This window comes from Corvus kubaryi, unplaced genomic scaffold, assembly GCF_017639235.1.
Source record: "Corvus kubaryi isolate FWS band 111438036 unplaced genomic scaffold, C.kubaryi_AGA036_p1.0 61889, whole genome shotgun sequence".
NCBI classification, from domain to species: domain Eukaryota; kingdom Metazoa; phylum Chordata; class Aves; order Passeriformes; family Corvidae; genus Corvus; species Corvus kubaryi.
Genome location: NW_024581420.1, coordinates 39,334 through 63,798, shown reverse-complemented (window position 1 = coordinate 63,798; position 24,465 = coordinate 39,334). Strand labels below are relative to the sequence as shown.

The window sequence follows — 24,465 nt, the reverse complement described above, 5'->3', positions numbered from 1 at the left end:
TGTGTACATTTAAAGAACATCCATCTGCACCTTAACGACAAATCCTTCGCTTGGCAGCTCTGACCCCAGTGAGGTGCCCGAAGCCCCTGAACGCCCAGCACAGGGACAAGGTACTAAAGGACAGGGGAGAACTTTGTGTGAGCTCTGGTGCCCCGACCAGCCCAGCTGATCCAGGAAACAGGGAAGTGGTACCTGTGTGGTGCTGAGCTGTCCAAGGGCTCCTCCTGGGCTGCAGGAGGGCTCAGGGGTGGCAGCAGGGAGCCCTCCGGAGTCTGGGCATCCCCACCCTGCTCCTGCCGCGTGTCGGGAATGCTCGGCTTCGCCTCCTCCTCAGCACCAGCAGGGACCGGGAGCTCAGCACTGCTCCCCTCCCTGTGAGCCCGCCAGCTGCTCAGGCCAGGCTTTGCCCCTGTAACAACAACAAAAAATAATGCATCAAAGATATAAAACCAGTAATTATTCTTCTCAAAACACTAGCAGCACTATGGAGTAGATCACAGCGTAGGGAATGAAACCAAGCTTACCCACACTATTCACCCTGTGTGAGGGAGCATCCATCCCTCCATCCCTCCATCCCTCTATTCCCCTTGTCTGTGGGCTTCCCTGCCCACGGCCCCTGTCCTTCCATGCTCCTCTCACAAGGGGGAGTCCAGGGAGGCTGCAGCCTTCGGGGTTTGGGGACAAACCGTGAATTCCTCAGAAACCACGCTGGCACAGAGACCAGCTACCTGACCAAATCAGCTCTGGAGGAATCAAACAGAGAAGCCGGAGAAAACATCTCTTAGGCTAAAAAAAGTGCACCCCAAGAGGCTCCTACTGCACCCATTTTGGAAACCTTTGAACAGGAATGCTCGCCTGGAGGCTCTGAGAGGCTGAACTGGGGTGACACAGACGCGCTGCTCGGCTTTTCACAGACTGCCAACAGTTAGTGGACCAGCCAGTGCCGTAACAAATTGGGATTGCTACAGAAATGCCCAGTTTTCCATAAAATTCACCTTAGGTTTAAATTAACCAGCCTCTGCACAGCCCCCAGCACTCCTGCTTGGCTCTGTCATGGGGTTTCACTGGGACTGAATCACCTCAGGTTTGTGCCCCACAGGAGCCGCACCAGGGCCTTGCGTCTGAATTTGTGGAGCAGGGATGTGCAACAAACCCAACTCCTTTGCCTGCTGGGGAATGGGGATGCAGCGGAATCGAGGGGTTTTCCAAACCCACCCACACTGCTGAATCCCAGTTTGGAAATGGATCAGCTGTTGTGCACCAGCTCTGAGGGAGATGGAAACCAGCCCGAAACAGAAGTGACTCCTCTGATGAAGCAGGTTCACATTAAACCTCTCCAGATGAGGCTCAGACTACGCCAGGGCCTCGGTGGGCACAGCAGTGAGGAAACTTTCCCTCACGGCGCCCCCGACCAGGATCAGCGCCCAGCATGCCCTTCGTGAGCGGCCTGGGGGGGAAACGGAGTCGAAAGGAAGAAAGAGACAAAGAGAGAAAAAAGGAGTAAGGGCCACCACACTCCAAGGCCAGTGCCAGAGGTGCAGGAGAAGGTGCACACGGGCATGGCTCTGGCTGGGGCAGACAGGGACACATCCCACTGCCGTACCTGGGACACTTCCCTGCTGCTGTCCCTGCCTGCGGGGTGCTGCTCCGGCGCCAGAAGCTGAGATGAGCTGCTCGGAGCCTCCCTCACCGGCAGCCAGGTCCCCGTGTCCCGCTGCTCCCTCCTCACCCTCTCCAGCAGCGCTGCCGGCCTCGGGACCGAGCCCCTCAGGAGACGTGGAGCGCTCAGGCGGGTCCTGCTGGGAGCCCAAGCCTCCCGTGGCCGAGGCAGCCGATGTGGGGCAGCCCAGCAAGGCTGCTGCTGGAAGGCCCAGTTCTCCTGGCTCGGCTGTACTGGTGCCAATTCCCGCCTGCTCTCCAGCCTGCAGCACCTGAAACACACGGTGGGACGTGGCTGAAGGAGACAAACGGGACACAAACTGTGCGTGGCACACGGAGCTTCTCCAGGTGCCACGCGGGGCTCTGAAGAGAAAGGTGCCACAGAATTCAAGGGTTTGCTACGGCATCAACATTACACAACCCCTGGCACACATTCCGTGCATCCCAGTGTGAAACGAGGGGCCAGGCCTCAGTTAAAGCTCCACGAGCCAAAACACCCAGTGGCAGGAGCTGCCTGCACCCCCAGCCCGGCCCAACAGGACCCGAACACACCAAGGACTCAAACCCACCTAAAAGGTGACTGGATTTTACAAAGGGTCTGACCTCTGAGACTGGGATCCTACACAGACTTTGGAGACCCTGGACCAAAGCACAATGCTTAGAGCTGCCTACAATGCCACAGAGCCCAGAGGGACCATCGTGCTCCATGTGTGAATCACTCAGCAGGTCCAGCTTCCCTCACATCACGGAACAAGGCAAGACTCAGTTTCGGCGTCTCCCTCCTGCTCTTCCCATGGCAGTGACATCGCCTTTCCCACCAGCTGACGTGGGACACGGAGCAGACACATTTTAAATGGCACTCTCCTCCAAGGACTGCTGAACTCGCACAAAGCCAGCTCCAGGAGTACAACCACTCTGCTGCTAAACCCCAGTGTTTTAATACTTGCCTCTCTTTCTCTGCGAGCCTACTCAATCAGGACAATTTGGGAGGAGTGGCTGCTGCCACCACGACTGCTGCAGGGTCACCGCCGGTTTATGCAAAGCCAAAATTAGCCATCGTAATGCCATTGTTCACACTAAGCAGGGCTTCCTCTCCAGCCCCAAATCCCAGCAGGACAATTTACAGTCACCTCCACACCTCTCCCCTCTCTTTCACTGCCTGACCTCTTCCTCCCACACAAAGTCAGCTGCCAAGCCCAGCTGAAAGGAAACAAAGGCATCTTGTCTGGTCTGTGGCCAAGGTTCCTTAAAAAAGCTCGAATTCCACGTAACAAGGAGCAGAACAAAAAGCCATGAAGTCATTTTAAGGAGCAGTAAAGGTTTGCCACTCAGATTAAGTTCACCACTTATTCCATCGCCACTGCTCTCAGGTTCCTCCTAATTACTTCTCGGGCGTTGGATTTGGTGCCTTCTAATGCCTCCAGCCAGTCCTGCGTGGCTTTGGCAGCTCCCGGACGCAGTGCCCCAAAACAAACGGATTTCGAACGGGCACAAGCACAGCACATATCCCTAACGATCCCTTTCCCAGGGAAGAGGCTCCTGGGAGGTTCCAGCATGCCCGAGTCCAAAATCTTCTGAAGGCTCCAAGGAAGTGCATCACGGCACACAGGATCCGGGAGCCGGGGGCTGTACAGCTCTGCCAGCCGGGAAGGAGCTCCTCAGTGCGGGACTTCTGAGCTCAAGGACTCCCCCGGAAGCTGGCAGCCCAAAAGGGCACACGTCAGCCACAGAACATGCCAGACATTCCTGATGGTGTTTGAGCATTGGGATACTGCCCGTCTGCAGAAGGCTGGTTCTGGGACTGTCCTTCTGGGTCCCCGAGGCCCAGAGATGACCCCCCACGCTGTCTCTGAGGGGGCCATCACACAGTCACTGCATCCCAACCAGCCTGAAGGAAGCCATCCCAATCCCAGTGCTGGGAAATAAAACCCATTCCATGAGCTGCGTCCCGGACATCCCACGCGCTGACTGCGCGCTCTCTGTGACTGACTCGGAGCAGCAACACTGAGAACAAACTCCTGTGCTTTGGACAGGAGAACCAGCAGATTTGAAGCCAAGAAAACCACCAGAATTAAGAGCTGAAGCACAGCCCAGGGACATGGCAAAAGATGCACAGTGTAGCTGAAGTTACCTCTGTATTTTAGGAGGGAGATGAGGAGGAGGAGGAGGACAGGGAATAAAGGGAGTCCACGATCAACTCCATTACTGTACACAAAGTGACATTTTTGGGCACACACCACACTCTCGTACTGTCCAAAACCTGCCCACAGTGTTTAAACCCCCGAGTCACACCACGAGCCTTTGATGCCCTAGCACTGATGTCAACTTCTCCATCGGATGGAAATCCCATCTCCCACACCGCCTGCCCTAATTGGACAGCTCACATTCCAAAATAAACCCGCCTTTCCCCACAACACCTCCCGGTTCAGACCGCAGTTTGCTCCCTGCCACAGGCCTGCCTGTATGGGTCAAGGCTGCTCGGGTTCACTGCTTTGTGTATTACAGTTTAAAGAATGCTCTAAATTCAAGGTTTTTAACTTTTTAATCTACGGGGAAAACTTCCTATAAACTCAGATTAACGGCTGCTAATGCACTGAAGAAAGGAAACCAAAAACCTTCCTCCTACTATAAAAACAAAATAGTGTGGCCTCTGTTTCTTTTCTGATAAGAGTCTTAAATACCAAACATTTAACTGCATAATAACATTCCCTGGCAGCCAGCAGCCTGCTTAGCAGATACATAAAGCAGGTAAAAGGGGAAAAAGTTAATTTCTTGGCTGAATGATTCCATCGGTAGCTATAGGGCAAACTAGAAAGTCTTTTAGTAAAGTAGCAGTTGATTCTTCTATCAATCTGCAGCACACACACTCTTCCAAGGAATGCATTAAATATGAAAATCATATCCCGTTATCATCTGTTCCCAGCTTTCAGCCCAGTAAGCTTTCCTTAATGAATGCTGTAGCCTAAGGGACGCGCGTGCTGCTGGCTCCTCGGAATAATGGAGTGATGCTCCCGTCCTGCCTATTCCGGCGCCGGCTGGCTGAGGGGCTTCCACACACAGTCACAAGTGACTACTCTTGCCAGCATGCTCCAAGTTATTACAAGATGTTTTTAGACATTTCATCTAAAAGAGCTTTGCTGCGTTTAGTGGAGAAAACAGCTCTGGTCTTGAACTGTATCATTTATATGGAGATAGGAGGAGGGATTAGGAGCCTGCATTACTGCAGATATATGGCAGCAGATATTTAAGTATTCCTTGTCAGTCTTTTTGTCTGTTCCTCAGATATGCAATCTCCTTCTGCTCCTTCTGAGGAAAGGTCAGAACACACAAAATTATAAACACAGCACACGGCTCCCCGGCTGCAGTTCCGCAAATATCCCTCATTAGCAACGTTTCCTCCTCGGTCACGACCACCTCCACACCACCCGGCGCAGGAATTATAAAAGCCAACAGGAAGACGTGCGTAAACAGTCCGAGTGCTTTTTTAATTCCAGCTCTTCGGATGAAATAATCGCACGTTTTACCCAGGTGGTTCTCCTTCTCCCGGGCACTACACACAATCGCGCGCTGCACGTGCCAGCGCCGCCATCCCCACAGAAAGGCTGCGCAGCTCCGAGGAGAGCACGGCGCTGCAATGAAGCCCATTTCCACCCCCCCCTCCCCACCCCATTACCTGCTCGCTGGATCCTTCCTCCTTGTCACCTCCTGCTGACAAGATGCCCTCTTGAAGGGATAACAGGTTTTTAATTTCCCTTCCGTACCATTCCTAAACGGGAACAAATCCGTCACACAAAACTGGAGGCCAAACAACCACCCCCCACCTCCCCCACCCCGAGAGACACCACTTTGCAAAATGCACTTTGCAAAACGTGCACCTTTAAATGCAAAGTCCCCACAGCCTTTTTAACTCAGGCTGTCTTTAAAAGCGGAGATCTCATTTTCTCCTTGCTTTTCCGCTCCCCTGCCCAAGCAGCATGGCCTGTACACAACCTGCTGCAGGGCTTTCGTACACATTTACTCATCATTCAGAATCCTACAGAACAGCAGTAACTTGTTGACTCGTATTTATTGCATCCCAACCGGCATCTGTAACACCGAATTACTGCTGCTGCCTCCGGACAACGACTCGGCTGCTTCGGGATGAAAACGAGCTCCGCAATGTGTTTTTCACGCCCCATCTTACAACTGGCTGGGCTGCCGTGAGGAACAATCCCCGGCAGATGCTGCAGAGAGCAGCCCAGCGGGGAAGGAAGGCTCCGTGCTGGCTGCCCCGAACCCGGCTCTCCCCGCTCCAGGGTTTAACGGAGCGGCAGCGGCGGCAGCGCGCTGGGAGCGGGGCTGGGCATTGCCTGCAATCCGAACTGCAGCCCCCAGCAGCACGCCGCGACAGCCCGGCTAGGAGCACTCCAGGAGCTGAGCTGCAGCAGGGAACAGGCGTGGGAATAAACCCTTCACACAATTAACTCGCCCGCCCCTGCCCTTCGCTCCGGCGGCGGCGCCGCCTTCGGCTCCCAGGTAGGAAGGAGGCTGCTCGGGAAACCTCCAAACGTGGAACCGTAAGGAACAAAACCTCACCACCTGAGGGGTCAAGATGCTCGAAAGAAACTGAGATGTAACTCCCGGATTTGGCTGAAAGCTGCAGCGAATTTATTTATATATACCCTAAAAAATTACTGACCAAACACAGGGAGCAAAAGTGCATCTTTCAGAAACAATAGGAGTTTTGTGAGCTGCAGCCACATAATAAATGTGCACAGCGTTGTGATGAAGCGCTCCTAAAGGGCATTCTGTACGGAAAAAGAGGAGCGAAAACAGCAATAATTTCTTTCTGTGTACTCCCACGATAGATTGAATGATTGCACGCTCCATAACTCTCCTGCTCTCCATAACTAACACCGAGGAGATGTCATTCGTTCAGCAGCTCCGAAAAGTAACTGCAACTTGGCAAAGATAAAATGGATGGCACAGGAACATCAAAATGGGAGGGCTGAACAAAAACCCTGCGTGCAGCCCCACCTGTGGCACTCTGACTGGGACTCACAGCAGGGGTCAGAGCCACCGGCCCTGACACTGGGCAGGCTGGTGAGCTGAGGAAGAAAAACCCCTTCAGACCAGCAGGGGAAAGGTGGCACCGCAGCACAGCCCCCTCTCCTGCTCTGCTTCAGATAACAACTAAAAATCAGGGGCAGGGAATCACACACCCCAGGGACAGGCTCTGAACTCCGGGCTGCTGCACTGCAGCCAGGAAAAGATGTTCTGGGAACGTCACCAGATCCAACAGGCGCTACCTAGGCTATAGCTGTGTGAGGAACAAGCGCAGCCAAATTCTTCTGAGGAGCGCCGCTGCCCTTGGAAAGCAGGAACGAACACAGCTCCCTCCCAGACTGTGCTCCCCCAAAAACCTGGCTCCGTGCAGCAGTGCCACAAGCAGACGTCGCAATCCCATTTTTGAAAGTCTGGAATCATCACTTTGCAACTGAACTTTAGGGAACAGCATGACATCATAATAACAACAACAACAATAATAATAATACGATTCAAGAAACCCTCAGGGCTTGGCTTTTTCTTACAGCAGCCTGTTGAGTCTGGGGTACTTCAGACCTGTCTGTTCTACAGCCTGAAACACGGACCCTGATGGAGTTTGCTTCCAGCTCTAGGACATACCAAGAGATTCCTGCATAACAACGGCAAACACCCCCGATCAAGTCTTATAGAAAGTTACTTCCATCTTCCGGATGCTCTCCCAGCCCGTGGTTTCCATGTGAGCCTCCAGCTGCAGGAACTCCCGGCGCAGGGCCCGGTTCCGACGCAGGGCCAGCTGCTGCCGTGCTGACACCGCTGCCAGGTGCCTCTGCAGCTTCAGGTGCTTCAGTCTCACCCTGCAGGGCGAACAACAGGCACTTGAAGAGGCGTGAAAATAAACCAAAAGCATCCAGCACAATCACCCCGCCTCAGACACACAGACCCCGACACCGAGGGCGAGCTGCCCAGACCCCAAAAGGAGGAGACTCGTTCTTCTGCACACCTGTATTTATATAGGCATACACGTGCCGCTTCCCTGAAGATTTACACAGGGGCTTTGGTGTTCCGAAGGGGCAAATACATGACAGATCTCCTGTAAGTGTGTTTTACATGGACTGCGTTCCAGTCGCGCCGATCCCGTTAAATCAAAACGGAAGCCGTAGCAGAGGAACGTGTTCCGCAAGCCACCCGAGCGGGAACGCCGAGGCTGAGCTTTCACAGCTGCCTAAGCCCACGGTGCCACCGAGAGGGGCACCGAAAAGCCATCTGACCCAGCTCTCTCCCACCTACAGATTCCCTTCCAGCCAGGCCTCTTTCCCCAGGGCAGCCACCCGGCATTAACGCCAACACAGGGAAATGGGCACCCAGAGGTGCCCCTGGCTCACAGCTCTCCGCTTCAGCCAGGAGGGAAACTGCACCCCAAAGCCCCCAAGACGTTCAGAGGAACCACGGTCCTAAACCTGTTAGGTCAAACCAAAGCCAGTAACACCAGGAAAAAAAGTACCTGTGATGCTGCCCCGCCTGTCCACACATTTCCTCCTCAACTTGTATCGGCATTTTCTGCCCCTTCCAGCAGCACCCAGCCCTCAGTCCCTGGAGCTTTACAGAACCCCTCTGAGGAAAGGAGTGCAGCACTGGAAGACACTGCTCAGTCCTCTTTGGCTGTTGGGACTTCAGGATATTTTTTTTGCTTCGGTTTGCTGTTTAGGGTTTGGGTTTGTTGGGGTTTTTTTTGGTACAGACTGTCCGTGCAACTTCCGTTAAACAGATGCTGCAGAAAGAATCCAAGGAGCAGGACCAGAACCTGGAACACCCCCCAGGGCTTCTGGAGGCTTTCCACTTTCTAAGACCCTGGGATTCTCCAGCACAGACTAAGCTGTGGTGGCTTTGTAAAAGTAGGATAAAGCCAACCCACACGTTCATTGCTCCCAAGATTCTAGTGTCCACAGAATGAGGCACTCATGCTACTGCTGCAGTTATTTCATCAGTAACTTGAAGACATGAATTTTACATTATACCTAACATACAAATATAAATGTATTATTACTGACAGACCTTCCAGACAACATCGTAAAGGCTTTCCAAGGTAACAGAACCCTTGTACCTAAAATGAAATAACCCCCCAAGAAGCTTTTGAATGGGCTTACAGGTATGGATCAGCCACCGTGTGTTCCATCTGCTGCCTTCCTAATTCCAGCCTTTTGGCTCCACTGGAAGAAAACAAACAACACACAGCAAGATAAAAACATTTCCCCACCTGAAGCCTCCGAATGCCAGAACTAAGGGGTTTTGCAGAGCACAGCCCTTGCTGAGCAGAGAGCTCAGCTCCGCTGGGAGCTACAGACTCATCTGCCAGCCCAGCTCAGCACTAAGCAGAACAACTCCCAAGCCTTCACCCCTCTCTTTGTTCCTCGCTGGAACAGGGTTGCTGGAAAGGCAAAAGATGCCTGAACATCCACAGGGGACCCACTGGAACAGCCAGAGACCCCAGGAAGCTGCGGGAGTGAAGGGGACGTCACACACCCCAACACGTCTGGGCACCCTTCTCCGTGCATTTGGGCTCTCCCTACACACACGGACACACGGACAGCACCTCCCAGTTTCCCTGCAGGGAGAGGAGCCAGGAAAAGCCCTTCCCGCTGCTCCGCCTGAGAGCAAGGTTTTAGCCATGGGATGGATCCTGCCAGCGCCCAGAGCAGGACTAGGGTTTCGCGTCCTGCACATGGCAATTTAACAGCCACGATCCGTCCGGGATCTCATCCCTTCAATTTCCCCTTGCACCACGGACAGCCAAGCAAGCGCCAGTTTCGAGATCTTGTTTTTACACTTGTCCAAGTAATTTTCGTGCCTCGGAAACGGAGAACACCGGTACCCTAAGGGATGGGGACGCCGATGGATGCGAGCACCCGTTGGCTCCGATGCCATTCCCGCTCCCCCATCCTGCAGGTAGCACACGGCATTCCTCAGCTCCCCCAAGTCCATCCCCTCCCCACCAGCGAGCATCCCCCCGCCCGGGGCGAGAACCGAACCCCAACCGCGCCGCGGGGGGAGGGACCCGGCTCACCTGGCGCGGGGCGGCTGCGGGGCCGGCGGTCGCGGAGTGTCCGTCCCGGTGGTGCCGGTGCACGGTGGCGGTCCCAGTGGCCCCGTTCCCCTCCCGATCCCGATCCCGATCCCGTTCCCGATCCCGATCCCGTTCCCGATCCCGATCCCGATCCCGATCCCGGTCGCCCCGCGCGGCTTCCGCCGGCGCCCGCGTGCGGCTCCCGCCATGCCCCGCGCGGGACCCCGGAAGTGCCGCCCCGCGTTGCCATGGGGACGGGCGGGCGCGGCCTGCGCCGCCCGGAGGCGCTTCGGAAGCCTTTAAGGCGTTTGTCGTTTTTTAGCCGTCCTTTATCGTTGCCCCGTCTCTCGCCACCGCCTTGTTACCTCGGGTGTTGCCGTTCGCCCAGATGAGCCCCCGACTCGGTGCTGGAGGGCACCTGGGGCGAGGCAGGATCCGCGTCCCTAAAAAAGGGGGAAATTTGCAAAGCGCCAGTTCAAAAAATAACTGGGAGCTGCTGAACAGTTACAGTTGGTTTTACCAAGTTTATTGTACACCATGGTTTTCAAGGGAAAAAAAACCCCGCTTCCTCGTCCTCTGGAGTGCCGCTGTGTCCCTCTGGTGCTGTCACCTCTCCAAAATTCAGGTGGGAGAAGCCACGGTCACCCCCAGCCCTGCGTTCGCATCTCTAGCTGCAGGATGAAAACAGAACGCCTGCCTTTCATTTCCAGATAAAAACTTCGAACCCTTTGAAAGGAAGTTGCCAAATGAGCGCTTAAATTCCAGGGCCCCAATAAAATCTGAATACCACGGGAATAATTGAAATGAAGGAGAAGCGAAACATCAATAGACAAAATTGCGGAGAGCAGTGAAATGCTTAAGCATAATTAGGACTGCAATCAGTGTACAATTACTGCAAGATCATCACAGTAATTAGCCTTCGTTAGAACTTCTGGCCGAGAACCAACACATGAAAGCTCAGCTGGAGCTGGAGGCTCTGTCTGGGGACTTGGGGGGGATCAGGGGCTTTTGGGGTTCCTAGACTGGGTTTAGTGATCCACCAGCGTTCCTGGGCCTGCTTCCAAAAATATTGGTGCTTGCTAAAAGAACGCCTAAAAGAGCACAAAAACTTCCGAGCGCTTCCAGCACTGTCTAAAATCCTGAGCACGCTGGAAGCCCTATTCCCAAACTGCAGTTTTAGGGTTTAGTGGAAAGGTGGCTGGTGGTCCCTGACCCCTCGGGCTGCACAGTTTCTCTCCAGGCAAAGCCCTGGGAGGGCTTTTTTCCTGCTGTGGACCTCGGGCTGGGGCTCGAGGGTCTTGAACCGCAGGCAGGGCTCCACATCCTGCTATTTATTTAACAAAAAAATAAGGAGCTAAGGAGCCTGAGCCCGGTGCCCCTCGACAACGACGTATTTCCCACTTTCTTCCGTGTCTCGGTGCTCACCGCAGCCCCCCCCCCCCCTCCCCGGCTCATAATTGACTCAAGAATAATCTCCATCCTCCCATCCCTGATAAGGGATGCGGTCCCTTCCCTGAAAGCCTACAAAGAGGAGTGTTTGGTTTGTGTTCTCCCCGCAGTACTTCACACTTCTTTTAGATTGTTTTAATTTAATTTTGATGTAGTCTGATAAGAGCTGTAGAACTGTCAAAGGGAGCCGCCTCCTTCTGTCGCGTTAAACGCACTTTGAATGAGATGGTGGCTTTGTCCCCGGTAGCTGCCAAACCAAAGCATCTCTTGATTCCCACACAGGGATTGATGCGCGCTGATCTGAACAGCTTTGCTCTCTTTTCCATTTAGGGAGGCAGCCACGTGTCCCTCAGCATCCCGCTTTCCTCTGGCATGTAAGCGTATCCCAAAAGGCGTGGGATTGGCCTCACAGAGCTGGGCACCTGGCCACAGGCCTCTCATCTACCAGAGACCCCTGGCAGGGTTTCCCAGCTTTCCAGGGCAACGGATCCACGTGCTGCACATGCCTGCTGCAGGGATGGGATGCCCCTCGCTCCCAGGAAAGTGGGAAAACCTCCTTACAGAGCAGGAATTGCTGGTGTCCGTGGCGGGCTGTCATGGGACACGCAGCAGGTGGGGGGACACACACTGCTCTGGAAAGGGATTTGCAGAAACACAGGGATGCGTTGGGAAGAGGCCTTCCCTCTCGGTGCTGGGTTGATCCCTGAGAGCACAGTGAGCTCGCCCACGAGTCAGGGCCGAGCTGAAAAAGCATTTGCTTTCCTTTCTCCCAGTTAAGCACGTAACGCAGGCCCTGGTAGCTGTGTGTTTGTGTAGCAAACAGAGAATTTACATAATGCCCAGTGAAGTCCTGGCTGTTAATGACTCGAGTCCCAAATGCAGAGCACTAATAACACCCCAGGAACCAGAGAGCAGTAACGGCAGCGAGCGATCTCAGCAGAGCAGTTGTGAGGATCCATTTCCTGTCAGCGGCAGCGCCTGGAAACAGTAATTAACGTGCTGAATTTAATGTTTACATTTTAATACATTTAAATGTAATAAGACGCTTTTATTAAGTGTTACAGTTCCTCGAAACCTGTTATTACTCGTTTCTGATGCACGAGCGGCGCACACCACGTCTGCCCTGGGATCCGCTGCCTTGGGGCAGGTGACAGAGTTCCTCCAGCAGGAGCCCGGAACGCAGAACCCAGCGGCCGAGTAAACAAAAACCTGGAGACTGCAGCAGTGACAAATACGGCATGTTTATTAACAGTGTGGGGGCCTTAGCCGAAGCCAGGTGACACAACTGAAAAGCCCCCAGGCACGTCACTGCCCGTGGGCTTTGAATCAGTCCTGGAGAACTGAGATACAAGCACGTACCCCTGATGTTAACGAGCCCCAGAAAAGCCACGGCACAGGGAAGGGCCCTGTTTAGAGACCATTTGCCAGGAAGCCTCCCTCCTTCTCCAGCCATCTCCAAGTGCTTTTCCAGTGTCCCATGCAGCACAGGAGGCTCCACGAGCAGAATGGAGCAGGCGTGGCCCGAGTGAGGCTGTTCCAAGGCCAAGCATCCAGAGGGGATGGATGTCAGGGAGATTTCGGGTCTTGGTCACTCCCGTGACCAGGCTGTAACCACAAGGAGTCTCTATTCAAGTGTCTGCTGCTGTCTCTGAAGAGGAAAGAGGAGATTGACAGTGTTGAGCTTCCCCATCCCTGGAGAAACGGGAACTGAATTTAGGTTTTCTGAGATATGAGCCAAGAGGCTGAGTTCGAACCAGCCCACTCAGAGCCAAAGGACTCAACTCCCTTCTTCCCTGAAAGCACCTACACCTCGTGCTCGGGAGCACCCGGTGCCACTGTAACTGCTGTTCCTCAAGCTGAACCAGCTCTGGCATATTTCTGTGCCAGGAGAGAGTATTCCGGAATGTCTCTCTCAGGCCTGCAGTGACCAGGCAGCAAGCGGGAGGAGCGGCTCACAACACACAGCCAAGCTCAGTGCCACAGGGGCCCGTTGGGGTCCCACTCAGCTGCAGCCTGAGCCAGGGTGACAGAACCCGGCGCACGGCAGGGCCTGCCACACGAGCACCACGAGCTCCCCTCCTTACAGACGTGGGACAGAGAACATCCCTCCAGGGGCTCTCAGGACGCCACGTGCCCGACTGCCCTGTGCCCAGAGCAGGCGGTGCCGCGGTGAGGAAAAGGGGACACTGCGCCCACACCTGTTCCCAGCACACAGTCTCCTACCTCGCCTTCGGCATGCTGGCCCCTGCACCAAGCCGTGTTTCTGCCGGGATCCTCTTTCAGGAGAACGGCACCTTCACGGCCACGCTGTTTGTTCCCTGCGCCGTCCACTCCGCAGCTCCCGCCGGTGGGGCCACGGCTCGGCCAGGCCACTCCATCCTGCTTGCTCTCAGCGCTTGCTGCTGCTGCTGCTTTAAAGGACACACATCTGTCAGGCTCCCTCATTAGTGTTCTAACAAATGACTGGATTGATCTCAAGTACCCACCGAAAGACTGAAAAAGTTTAGCTTCTGCGAGTCACGAAAAACTAAAGGGAGGATATAAAATAACTGGGAATTCTTTTGACTGAATTACGTGTTTTCCTGCCAGCCCCACAGTTCAGAGCCATCAGTTCTGACGAGCTGCTGCCTGCATTTGGACAAGGTGAAAAGGCTGGAGGATCCCAGCGCCGGGCTCAAAGGGATGCGTCTGGCCCATTGTCTGGTTTGATTAACGAAGCCTTGGCACAGCGAGATAATGCCGTGTTTGCCGTGCCGGGGACGCTGCTGCGCAGCACAGATGTCACAACTGTGAAGAATATTCGGTATGATGACGACAGCAACAAGCCCATCTATGTACGACTGGATTCCACCCAAGAACGCCTCAAATGGTATGTGTTTGTTTCCTAATTGTCAGCCACTTTGATGCGCTCCTCCTCAGGTTCAACAGGTGCTCCAGGCTCCAAGGGTTTGAAACAAAGGGAGGCACCTGGGGAGCCGCGCGGTTCGTGGGGCCGGGAACTGGGGTCTGGCAGCACGGCAGTGGGGCGCCGCTCCTGGGGCAGACACAGTGACAGACACGGGGTCCCTGGAGGACCCCTACCCCCTCACAGCCCAGCGCTCAAACCCTGGCTGTGTCTCAGCAGGAACACCTGGAGGTCAGCAGCGCCTCTGGGAAATAAAAGCGAGCGGGTCAGCAAAAGGGCCGCACGGGAGGAGAGCGAGCACGGAGCGGGGGGCGGGGGGGACCCCGAGCTCCTCCTGCCTGGGCACTGCTGGGGGGCTGCCTCTGTTCCAGTCTCACTTCTGCCAGAGGTCTGGAGCTGAGTGCCAGGGCCTGGGAGTGCTGGGGAAGCTGGCTTGCCTTTGAGGAAGCGCTGCCTGCACAGGCAGCCCAGGTCTCACCTGGGGCAATTCCCGCGCACTGCCTCTCCCAGTGCTCCAGTTCTGTGAAACCCAGGTTTGAGTGCGCGTGGTGTTTTTCACTTCCCACCCCAAAGCACCGTGCTGGTTTGCTGTGACTGATTAGCCGTCTTCCCCCTGTCCTGTGCAGAGGATTGTTCTGGTGGTGAATGAAAGGATCCATGCAAATAAACTGCTCACTTGTCTGTAAAAAGCAGGAGAACAAGCACAGGACTATTGAATGAATTAAGCCGTATCTGCTCGGAGCTCAGCACCCCTGGGCCCTGCACTCCGTTCAGAACACGCCAAACAGAAATAGGAACCTGAAGCTGACAAAGAGGCTTGGCCAGAGATGCAAAACCCCTCCAACAGTGCATCCTGACAGCGCTCAAAAGCGCTGAAAGGCAGCGTGGGGTGGACACGCGAGTAGGCGAAGGCTGGGGCTCACCCCCAGGCTCCAGGTCCCGAGTGTTTTGCCCGTTTGCAGACACGCAAACCGTGCCAGCCTCTCCCGGCGGCCCGGGGGTGACCTGCGCCCTGTTCTCGTCAGGACCTGACCTGAGAGAGGCGCGCCTGATCCCGAGCGTTCTCCTCCTGCCGCTGCCCGCAGTGTCCCCCCTAGTTCAGCACAGCCACCTCCCGCTGTTAGCCGGGGGAGCACCGAGCTGCCCCAGCCGGGATGCTCCCGAGCGCCCCAGCCCGGAGTCTCGCTCCCCCAGTACCCGCCGTCATTTCTTTCGGCAGGAGCGCGTTTGTTCTCTGTGCCCGAAGCGCCGGGGCCGCGCTGCCCGCCCGGGCGAGGGGCTGACAAAGAAAGGCGGAAAGGGGAAAAGCCCCGTCCCAGCACCCGCAGCTCCGGGCGGAACCCGGGACGCCCCACGGGCGGCGCGGGGGACGCCCCGACGGAATTCGGGGAGCGGCTGCGGGGCCGCCGCTCGCCTCGGGGTGCCGCACCCGGAGCGCGCGGTCCCCGCCGCCGCAGCGGCCGCGGACCGAGCCCGGACCCCCGCCCCGGGGACCCCCGCCCAGGTAGGTGCCGCTGGCTTCGCCCCCGCCCTCGCTCACGGCCTTCCGTCCCCTTGGATTTTCCCCCGTCGTTTTCCTCGAGCCATTGAATTCCGGCGATTTTACCATCGGGCAGCGCCGCGGGCAGCGGGGGCCGCCGCTCCATCCGCAACCCGGGCGTTGAGAGTGAAGCCGGCCCCGGTCCGGCTGCTCTTCCAGCGGCTCCGGGCAAACGGCACCGACCGCGGCCGGCAGCGACCGCGGGCAGCGGCTGACCGAGCGCGGCGGGGCTGGACCGGGGCCGCGGGCGGTCACACCGGACCGACAGCCTGGGCTGGGGTAAGGCGATGCAGAAGGGTCCGCTCGGAGAGCGGCTGCCCGCCGGGGCAGGCAAGGGGCCGGGTTTCCTCTCCCCGTCCCCCCGCAGGTCCCTTACCTGGGCTCCGGGCTCGGCTCCCCCGCCGGTGTTGCCGCTCCCGCCGAGGCACGGATAGGCAGCAGCCACAGGGAATTTGGGGTCTTCCCGAAGCCCTGCCGCCCTTTCCGAGGGGGGTCAGTGCCGGGAATGGCTCCCCCCGGCCCCGGGATCCTCCCGGTCCTCCCCCCGTATCGATTCCAGTCCGGTGCTGGCAGCGTTTAGGCCGGGATCGGGGGATAATGGGAATATCATCTGGAGACAATTACCTTTGGAGCGCGCTCGCTTCTCCTCCCAGACACTGTTATTTGAGCAATAGGATCATTTGATTTCATATCGCACTAAATAACCCCCGGCCGCCGCAAATTGCCGCCTTCTCAACAGCCACCCCTTGGAATAAATTGCACAGCGACTCCTTGGGCTCTGGCTTCTTCTTTTTTTTTTTTTTTTTTTTTTTTCCTTCTTTGTTTCCCACCCCCCCCCCTTTTTCTCCTCTGCAGAACAGTATTTCGGGAGAGGCAGGGACAGAGGCCCAATGCTGGTGGATAAACTGCATCCAGCAAAGCTCCAACTCCCTTAATAAGCCAAGCAGCCAAGCCCTACCCGCACTGTTTTTCCTCGTGTTTTTCTCCCCCTCCCTCGTCTTTTTTTTTTTTTTTTCTCTTTCCTTTTTTTCTTTTTTTTCTTTTTTTTTTTCTTCTCCCCCTTTAAAGCAGTTTTTCCCCTGCCGGGTCCCACCGATGGCAGGGCTCGATGTGCCTTTAAGGCTGTGTCAGCGCTCGCCTGATAATCTGGTCATCGCCGGCCTCATTAGATCTGTATTAATGTCAGCCACGGATTGCTAATTAGATTTGCAGGATAAATGAAATTACCCGAGTGGGCTGCGTGGGAGGGGGAGTGCAGTCTCCCAGCACTTCCTGGGATTTACGGGGGGAAGAAATAAGAAAGGAAAAATAAAAAGGAAAGACATCATTTTATTTTCTGTCCTTTTCTCCCGTCTTTCCCCTCCTGCCCCCTGAGGCCCATCCTCTCCTGGGGCTCCCCTCTGACAGCCACTAACCAAGGAATTCCCCGAGCTGCTCCGTAGCTGGAACTGGGGGTTCTGCTAATGGAGCCCATCGGTGCGGCACCGGGCGCTCCGTGCCGAGGGATCCCACTCGCGTTGGATTCACGGATCTCAGGGAGCAGCTCTGGGGTGAACAGCACTGCGCTGCTGGGGTCTCGCGGGGGCCGGGGCAGAGACCGATGGCATTATTCATCCTGTTTATTTATCCTTATTAGAAAATGGGATGAAAGAGCAGGGCCCGGTGTCTTCCTTTAAGCGCCGGCTGAGCAGCGCATGCACAGCCCCAATTAAACACTGCCCGGACCAGGCCTTTCTCCATATTAGAAACCCAGCTCTGTTTAACGAGGACCAATTAAATCCTGCTTCATTTTACCTGGGATCTCACAATAGACGTGACAACAAATTCCCTTTCTTCTTCCCTGGTAATTACTGGCAGAATCAGCCCCACTCCCGGGGCAGGAAGCCCTCCCCGATAACCCACCCAAGCTCCGGCTAGATCCCAGCGGAGCGAGGGGCCCCTTCCTGCCCCCGACCCCACCAAAACCCAGCGAGGATCAGCCCGGGCCTCCAGCTCTCTCCCACTGCGACCCAACACGGTGCTGGCAGAGTGGGGCCCCTCCTAGGGAAGCACGTGGAGCTATTCCAGCCCGGCTCTGGCCTCCATTCCCAGGCCTCCCCCCCAGCACCCCACAATGTTAAAAACTGTACCCTGTCTCCCAGGGGACATTGCTGCGACCGGGAGATTCAATTAAATAATCCTGGCCCTTTGCTTCTCCCACAAATAAATGGCTTTTTTTTCCTCCCACAAATATTTCCTTTCCCAAGGTCCCTTTCAAAAGGGAAAAAAAAAACCCAAAAAAAACAACAACAACAAAGAAACAAAACCCCAAACTGGAGAACAACGGGAAAAAAAGGAGAGGGGGGCAAAGAAAAGAAAGAAACTGTTCTCCTTTCTTTTCCCTGTGTGCAGGGTAATTGATAGGCTCTATCAGAGGTCAGGATTTGCATAAGAATTAAGAGCAGTAAATTAATTTAATATTCCATGCACATCTCCAATTATTCCTGCAGACCTTTGTCTCCGCGGCTGGCAGAGAGAAGGTTCAGCTGCTCTTCAACCAAACAACATCTGTGCAGTTAATAATTTGATAAACAGCTCATACAAATAGTTTCTGAATTACCTGCCAACCCAATGACTATTCAGTTTGGAAACACTCGGCGAGGGCTGCGCCAGCGGCTTCGGAGCCCCCGTCCCAGGGATTCAGCTGTGCGGGCAGAGATTCACCCTGCTCATCCCTAAAATACCAGCAGCTCCTTGCAGCAAAACCCCGTGGAGAACAATATGTAAAATAAGTAATTACCAGTAATTAATGAAAGCCCGCCCTCCCCTGTGTGTGCCCACCACGCGGAGAGGCTCACGCGTGCCGCGGGGCTGGGCTCCATCCCCCAGCTCCGGGCTCCAGGTGGAGCCGTGTGAGGTCTGTGGCCCCATGAACTGCTCTCGCTGGGCGCAGGATTTACAGCCCCTCAGCTGCTTCCTTCCCTACACAGCCCCCCGGAAAGCGGACAGGTTCTCCTGGCTGTCTCCTTGCCCCCGTCTCCAAGGAGGAATGGCTGACGGTTGCCCTGCTAAATCCAAATTTCGGCCCACGAAGGACATCCTGATTTTCTCCCAGGGACGCCGAATCTTACAATGAAACTGAGGTGGCTCCTTCATCCCCACCCGCACGGATGCAGAGGTCCAGCTCCAGGCTGGCCAAGCACCACCAGTTTAATTCACCCCCCCGTGGGCCGTATGGGCAGACGTGGTGCTTGGCCAGCCTGGAGCTGGGCAGCGGTGGAGTCCCCATCCCTAGCGGGGTTTAAAGGATGTGTGGATGTGGCACCCGGGGACACGGCTTAGTGGTGGCCTTGGCAGCACTGGAGGAACCCTTGGGCTCAGTGATCTTAGAGGGCTTTTCCAACCTTAACAGCTCCATGATTCCATGTTTGCATGGGCCGTGGTTCCAGCAGCACTTGGAGGCCTGACCTTAAGTTAGAGTGGCAAAGAGTTCCCCTGGCGATGCCGCTGCGCCTCACTCCCTTCAGGCATTAAGCATCACTCCAAAATTAATAAAAAATTGATTTTTAAAAGATTGTTAAGTCCTCCAAGCTAAAGGAAAGGTTAATGCTCCTCTCCATAGTCATGCGACTTTCCTGTTCACCGTCATAAAGAGCTGATTTTTTTCTCCCCTATAAAAAGAGAATTTACACCACGAACAGGAATCCGGAACAGGGACATGAACAGAAGCGAAGGGACGCGGTGCCAAATTTGGATGGATGTCTGGGGCTTGATAAAGCACTGTGGGCTTATCACAGGGAAAATAACGCCAGACCCCACGCCAGGGCTGTGGGACAGGCCAGGACCTGGCACCTGCCCCAGGGCAGGGAGATCCCAGCGCCCAGGTGGAGATGCCACATTTGGGATTTGGGCTCCCAGACTCCATTCCCGCTGTGCCAGCCCGCGCTGGTACCTGGCTGCAGCGCCGGCTCCGAGCTCACCACGGGGAATCAGCCCTCTGAATATTCAATGCCAGCAGCTCCAGGGCTGCCCAGAGCCAGGGATTTGCTAGGAAACGGACGCTTTCCCCCCTCCTTTCCAAAATTCAGATCAGCGTGCTGTGCTGTCTCTGGAGCCTCAGGCTGGTCTGACCTGAGAGTCTATTCCGCCTCTGCTCTAATTGAAAAAACACATTCCAGTTTTTATTTTGGAAGCTAATTGTGCTGTTCTAAGGAATTCAAACCCCCCTTTTCCCAGCCCCCAGTTCCCAAAGCTCCATGTTGTAAAGAGGGAATTGGACCCCTAAGCCGTTTTCTGTCACCCAGCACAGGCATCCCTCACTCCTCACACATTCCCGTGGTTTGGCAGCCTGGGGCCTGGCACGGTGGGTTTTGGGATTGGGAAGATGCAATGCTGGCTCTGGAGAGTGGGATGCTGGAGATGTGGCGTTTCTGGGGCCGCGGGTTCACCCTTGCAGCTCTTTAGCCCTTCTGGTCCCTGGATTTAACCCCAGCAAGGGGATTTCGGCACTGACACTTGCCAAGGGGCGCTGGGCAACTTAATTAATGTCTGCAGCGCTGCGGGCAGAGGGTGCCATGTGCGTGAACGTTTCATCGTATCCCAGCTAGGCCGCAGACCCCACGGACAACCCGGCACTGCCACATCCAGGGCTGCACGGAGTTCCCTTTGGTATCTCAGCCGCCCCACTGCCACCACCAGCAAAGGCTGAGGCAGAAGAATCAGAAACCCAGCCCGTGCAGGCGGGTGCCCGGAAGCCGCGATCCCGGCGCCGCTTTTTGGCACGAAGCTGTCTCTTTACGGACTCGCTCGTCGAGTTGCCGCGCCACTCTTTTCTTTATGGAGCCACAGAAGTGTCTGTAGTGAGAGATTAAAATAATAGTCGTGCCCCGTGATTTATTTTTGAGGCTCTCGCGTCTCCGGGCGTGTAAATACCCCGAGCCGCCCGGCTGCGGGCCGGGATGAATAACGCAGCACAATATATTAACGAGGGAGGATGCAGGGCACAGAAAAGGTGGGGAAGGGGGAAATGCATTTGCTGGGTGGTAAGTTATGGGGCCTTTGGAGGCAGGGCAGGGGAAGGCTGAGCCGCGGGGGGGTTCGCTGCTGCAATAAATCAGCAGCCTCGCCATGCCAGCGCCGGAATAAAATACGCTGGGTCCCCGTGGCGGGGCCGGCACGCGGCGCGGGAGCGCTGGCCACGCACGCTGACTGCAAATGGGGTGGGCCATCAGACGGCGCCATAAAACACCCCCTCACCTCCCCCAGCTGATTATCAACCTCATGCATACCAAATGACGGAGCGGGAGCGCCGGCGGCGCCTCTGCCGCCGAGGCAAAAAAAAAATAAAATATTTACAGACTGACAGGCTAATGGACACTTTGCCAAAGAGCCGTTCGAAAGAAGTAGTAAATGGGCCCGCGCTGATGCAGGGCAGCGGGCCCGGTCAGGGATCAGGACACACGGCACCGGATCGGATAACATCTAATTGGCAGGTCACATCCAAATGAGTGTAGTCATGCATCATCCGGAAGGCTTTTTGCTGGTTATAAAGACACTTGTAAACAATTCAGCCGCTGAACATGGCAATAATATGTTGATCCGGCATGTAATGAGGTGTTCCTGGAATCAATAAACTAGTCATGAAGAGCAGGGAGCAAGGTCAGCGCCTGCCTTTTTGATGACCTTTGCTGGCTGGCGAGGACATCATATACTCTGAAGAGGACTTTTCTCATATTGCAGAAGGCGCCGAGTGTCAGAACTTCCATTCGCAGCAAGCAAATGAACAGCCGGGCTCTGCATGCTAATGAAGTCCAGGCTATTTTCCACCTTTTCATCTGCACATTATGCTCTTGACTTTGGAGAAGGTGGGAATTAGGTTGGACCCTCGTGTCAGACTGCCTGATGGCTCGGCTCCGGAAAACTGGTAATTGAAGCTGATGACTGATGCGGAGGAGGCCTGAATTTGGAAATAAACAGTTTCAAGCACTGCATGTCATTTCTAGAGAGACTGCTGAGTGAATGGAAATGAGCTCCGTTTCGCCGATCTAATGCAGTTTCTCAGCAGGAAAAACACCGTCTTTGAGACAACAATGCCAATCAGTGAGATTTAAATGTCCTGGCGATAATGTAAGGAATAGCACCTGCCTCGGCAAACAGCACTTAGGGAAATGCTGCCCCACGCCATGGCCTGCAACTTGTCCCCAGCCCCCAGCACCAGGCCTGGAGGAGCCCGGAGGCTCCGAGGCCGGCGGCGGGCAGGGCGCAGCATGCGCCGCGCGCGGTCGCTGCTGCGGAGAAGCCACCGGTGCCACCGAGGAGCGTGGCTTTGAGCGACCCCCAACTGGACACGATGCTCTCCGTGCTGCGTCCGCCCTGTTGAGCTGCTCCTCCCCGGCGCACCAAGGAGAAGCCCTGCTGGCCTCACCCCCACCTCACACCGGCCTGGCCGCCAGCCCCGCAGAGGTGAAAAAGCAGGGTCTCTGCAGGAGGCACCCAAAGGCCAGTATTTTCAGCCTCGGCTCTGAACGTCCCAGCTGTCGGGAAACAGCACTGCAGATGTTATAAAGCCTCCCTGATCCCTGCCTGGTGGCGTGGAACGGGGCACAGCTGCTTGCGTGCTGCAGCCTCGCTGAGGCTGCGGGGGCTTTGAACGAAATGTGTCTGAAGGAAATGTTTTCGTTCACACACGGAATCCCAGACCGGTCTGGCTTGGAAGGACCCTAAAGTCTGTCTCGTTCCACCCCCTGCCATGGGCAGGGACACCTCCCGCTATCCCAGCTTGCTTCAGGCCCCTTCCAACCCGGCCTGGAACGCTCCCAGGGACGGGGCGGCCACGGCTTCTCTGGGCACCGCGTGTCCCCTCTGCGGGCCCCCCCAGGCACAGGCGGGACAGGGACTCGCCCACGCCGTGCTTCCCCAGCAGCCACGCACCCGTAGGTCCGTGCTGGAGGCACAAGGTGGGGTGTGCTGCAGGCAGGGGCTCCCCAGAACGCCTTGTCCCCACCCCGAGCAGAGGCCGCTGGGGTCAGCATCCCCCCGGGCGGCCACGGCCCGCTCCCCGCTGCAGAAAGCCGCCGGGCTGTCCCCTGGAGGGAGGCGGCTGCATCAGGAGCGGGTGGTGTGTTTGTGTAATAGTTTGCAACCCTTCAACATGAAAGGATGGAGACGGATGCGAGTTATTATTATGAAAATGAACCGAGCGACAGACAAAAATATTCAGGAGATGTAATCTGCGTCCCTACAATGCGCTCGCGGAGAAGAGCACTTGGCAGACAGGAGAGTCGCCGTCAGATACATTGCCTTTTGTTAAATTGCTTTTGCTCTGACAATGCCTTTTAAAACCGCATGCAATCTTAATTTAAAACACCCAGTACCTCAAGGTATAGGGCCCCAGTGCCCGTCTCCAGCTTGGGATTTGTCCAAAACAATTCCCTCCGCTTAATACTGCTTTCCTTCATTTTAATCACACAACAAACGTGGGAGCCTGAATTTGCTCGTAAGAACCCGTGGACCTGATCCAAACACCACTAAGAATCAATGGAGCACGGGTTGGTTCCCCTGCCTGCCACCTCACCGCCGCCAAATCCCTGAAAGGTTTGCCCAGGGAAGGCCCTCTCCCTGAGGGGCAGTTTCGGCGCACGTGATGGGCGCGCAGCAAAATTCAGCCTCTTCATCCTTTTGGGAAATGGTTAATGGTGAGGAAATGCTGAATGCGGCAGGGCAAGGCACCGCCACATTTGTATTTTCCGGAGACAGAGTGATGGAAAAAATCCCCCAAACAAACCAAGCAGCACTTCCAGGTCGCTGCTCCCCGCTCCTGCCCTGGCTGGCCATGTGTCACTCCCAGCTGCTCCCTCCCCAGCTCGGAGCACGAGGCCTCCAAGGACTCGGGGTTCGGCTGCGGGGGCCGGCTCTGCACCCCTTCGCTCAGAACTCAGCGGAACACCCCAGACTCCCTCAGAGGCGCCTGGGTGCCAGATCTGCCCTCTGCCCACAAGAGCTGAGAGCCTCGAAGCGCGTGGCGGCATTTTCAGGTCATTCCTGAGGAAGGGCAGGCGTGTGTCCAGGCACGACGCTGGCTCCAGGCTCACCCCATCCATCAGTGCTCCCCCGGCCTCCCACCTCTGCGGATAACCTCCTTCCCTATGCTAATTCCCTCAGAACATTATGCAGACTGTTTATATTTCTGTACAGCCAGAACAGGCTGCTGACACAAATCAGCCATTAGCCATTCACGCTGAGGAGTCTCCGCTAATTGTGCAGAATGTAATTAGTGATTATGTAATATCTAAGCTCTTGCAACTGTCATTAATGTCCACTATTCACCAGAGATAGTTCTTACTGAATTAGGGAATGATTACTGCATGCTAAATCTACTTAATCCTAAATATGCTAATTAACACCGCCTGCACTTTAGACAGTGGTTAAAAGCACTAGTAACCTCAAAAAAGGCTCTGATACACCAGAACCCAAATTGCTTGCCGTGGATTTTCCCTCGAAAGGTAAATTTGTTTAATTAAATGCTGCAGTAAACTGTTGGGCACAGCCCTTGATTAGCGCAGCCCAAGCAGGGGCCTTCTGGAACCATCTTGTGAGGTGCCACCGCAGGGCAGCGACGCGCCCACAGCATCCTGGGCCTCCTGCAGCATCCTGGTCCAGGCACAGCCTTGCCTACATGCCTGCCAGTGCTCCCCAGCAGGCCTGATGTGAGCAGAGCCCAATGTAAAGCAGCTTTCCAAAGGCTCTTCCTCCAGGATTAACCACCCCGTTCCTCAGGTTGTAAACAACAATACTCCTACAGGCAGATACAGGAGCTTCCTGCCATAAATTCTGGCTTAAATCCTAATT

The 24,465-nt window shown here is 55.6% G+C and overlaps 2 protein-coding genes across 18 annotated transcripts in view; both read right to left on the bottom strand.

The window, feature by feature from the left end:
* Positions 1-6: 6 nt before the first annotated feature.
* Positions 7-9,969, bottom strand: LOC121672397 (centrosomal protein kizuna-like). Its single transcript, XM_042045033.1, has 6 exons — positions 9,746-9,969; positions 8,829-8,891; positions 7,385-7,538; positions 5,333-5,425; positions 1,604-1,931; positions 7-409 (listed from the first exon to the last, which is right to left on the bottom strand). Exons 1-6 carry the CDS (start codon positions 9,952-9,954, stop codon positions 114-116), a joined length of 1,143 nt encoding a protein of 380 aa, XP_041900967.1. The 5' UTR covers positions 9,955-9,969; the 3' UTR covers positions 7-113.
* Positions 9,970-12,415: 2,446 nt separating this feature from the next.
* The window catches only part of LOC121672398, a 28,036-nt gene continuing 15,986 nt past the window's right edge, over positions 12,416-24,465 (bottom strand). The window contains exons 1-4 of one of the 17 annotated variants that reach the window (XR_006018839.1): positions 18,239-18,921; positions 14,578-14,779; positions 13,418-13,605; positions 12,416-12,842 (exon numbers count right to left, since the gene is read on the bottom strand). Coding sequence is in view for 5 of the 17 variants with exons in the window: in XM_042045037.1 (XP_041900971.1) it covers positions 12,819-12,842; positions 13,418-13,605; positions 14,578-14,779; positions 16,264-16,329 (480 nt within the window). In the remaining 12 variants the exon portion in view is untranslated. The other 16 variants (XR_006018837.1, XR_006018838.1, XR_006018842.1 and 13 more) reach the window with 16 other exon arrangements.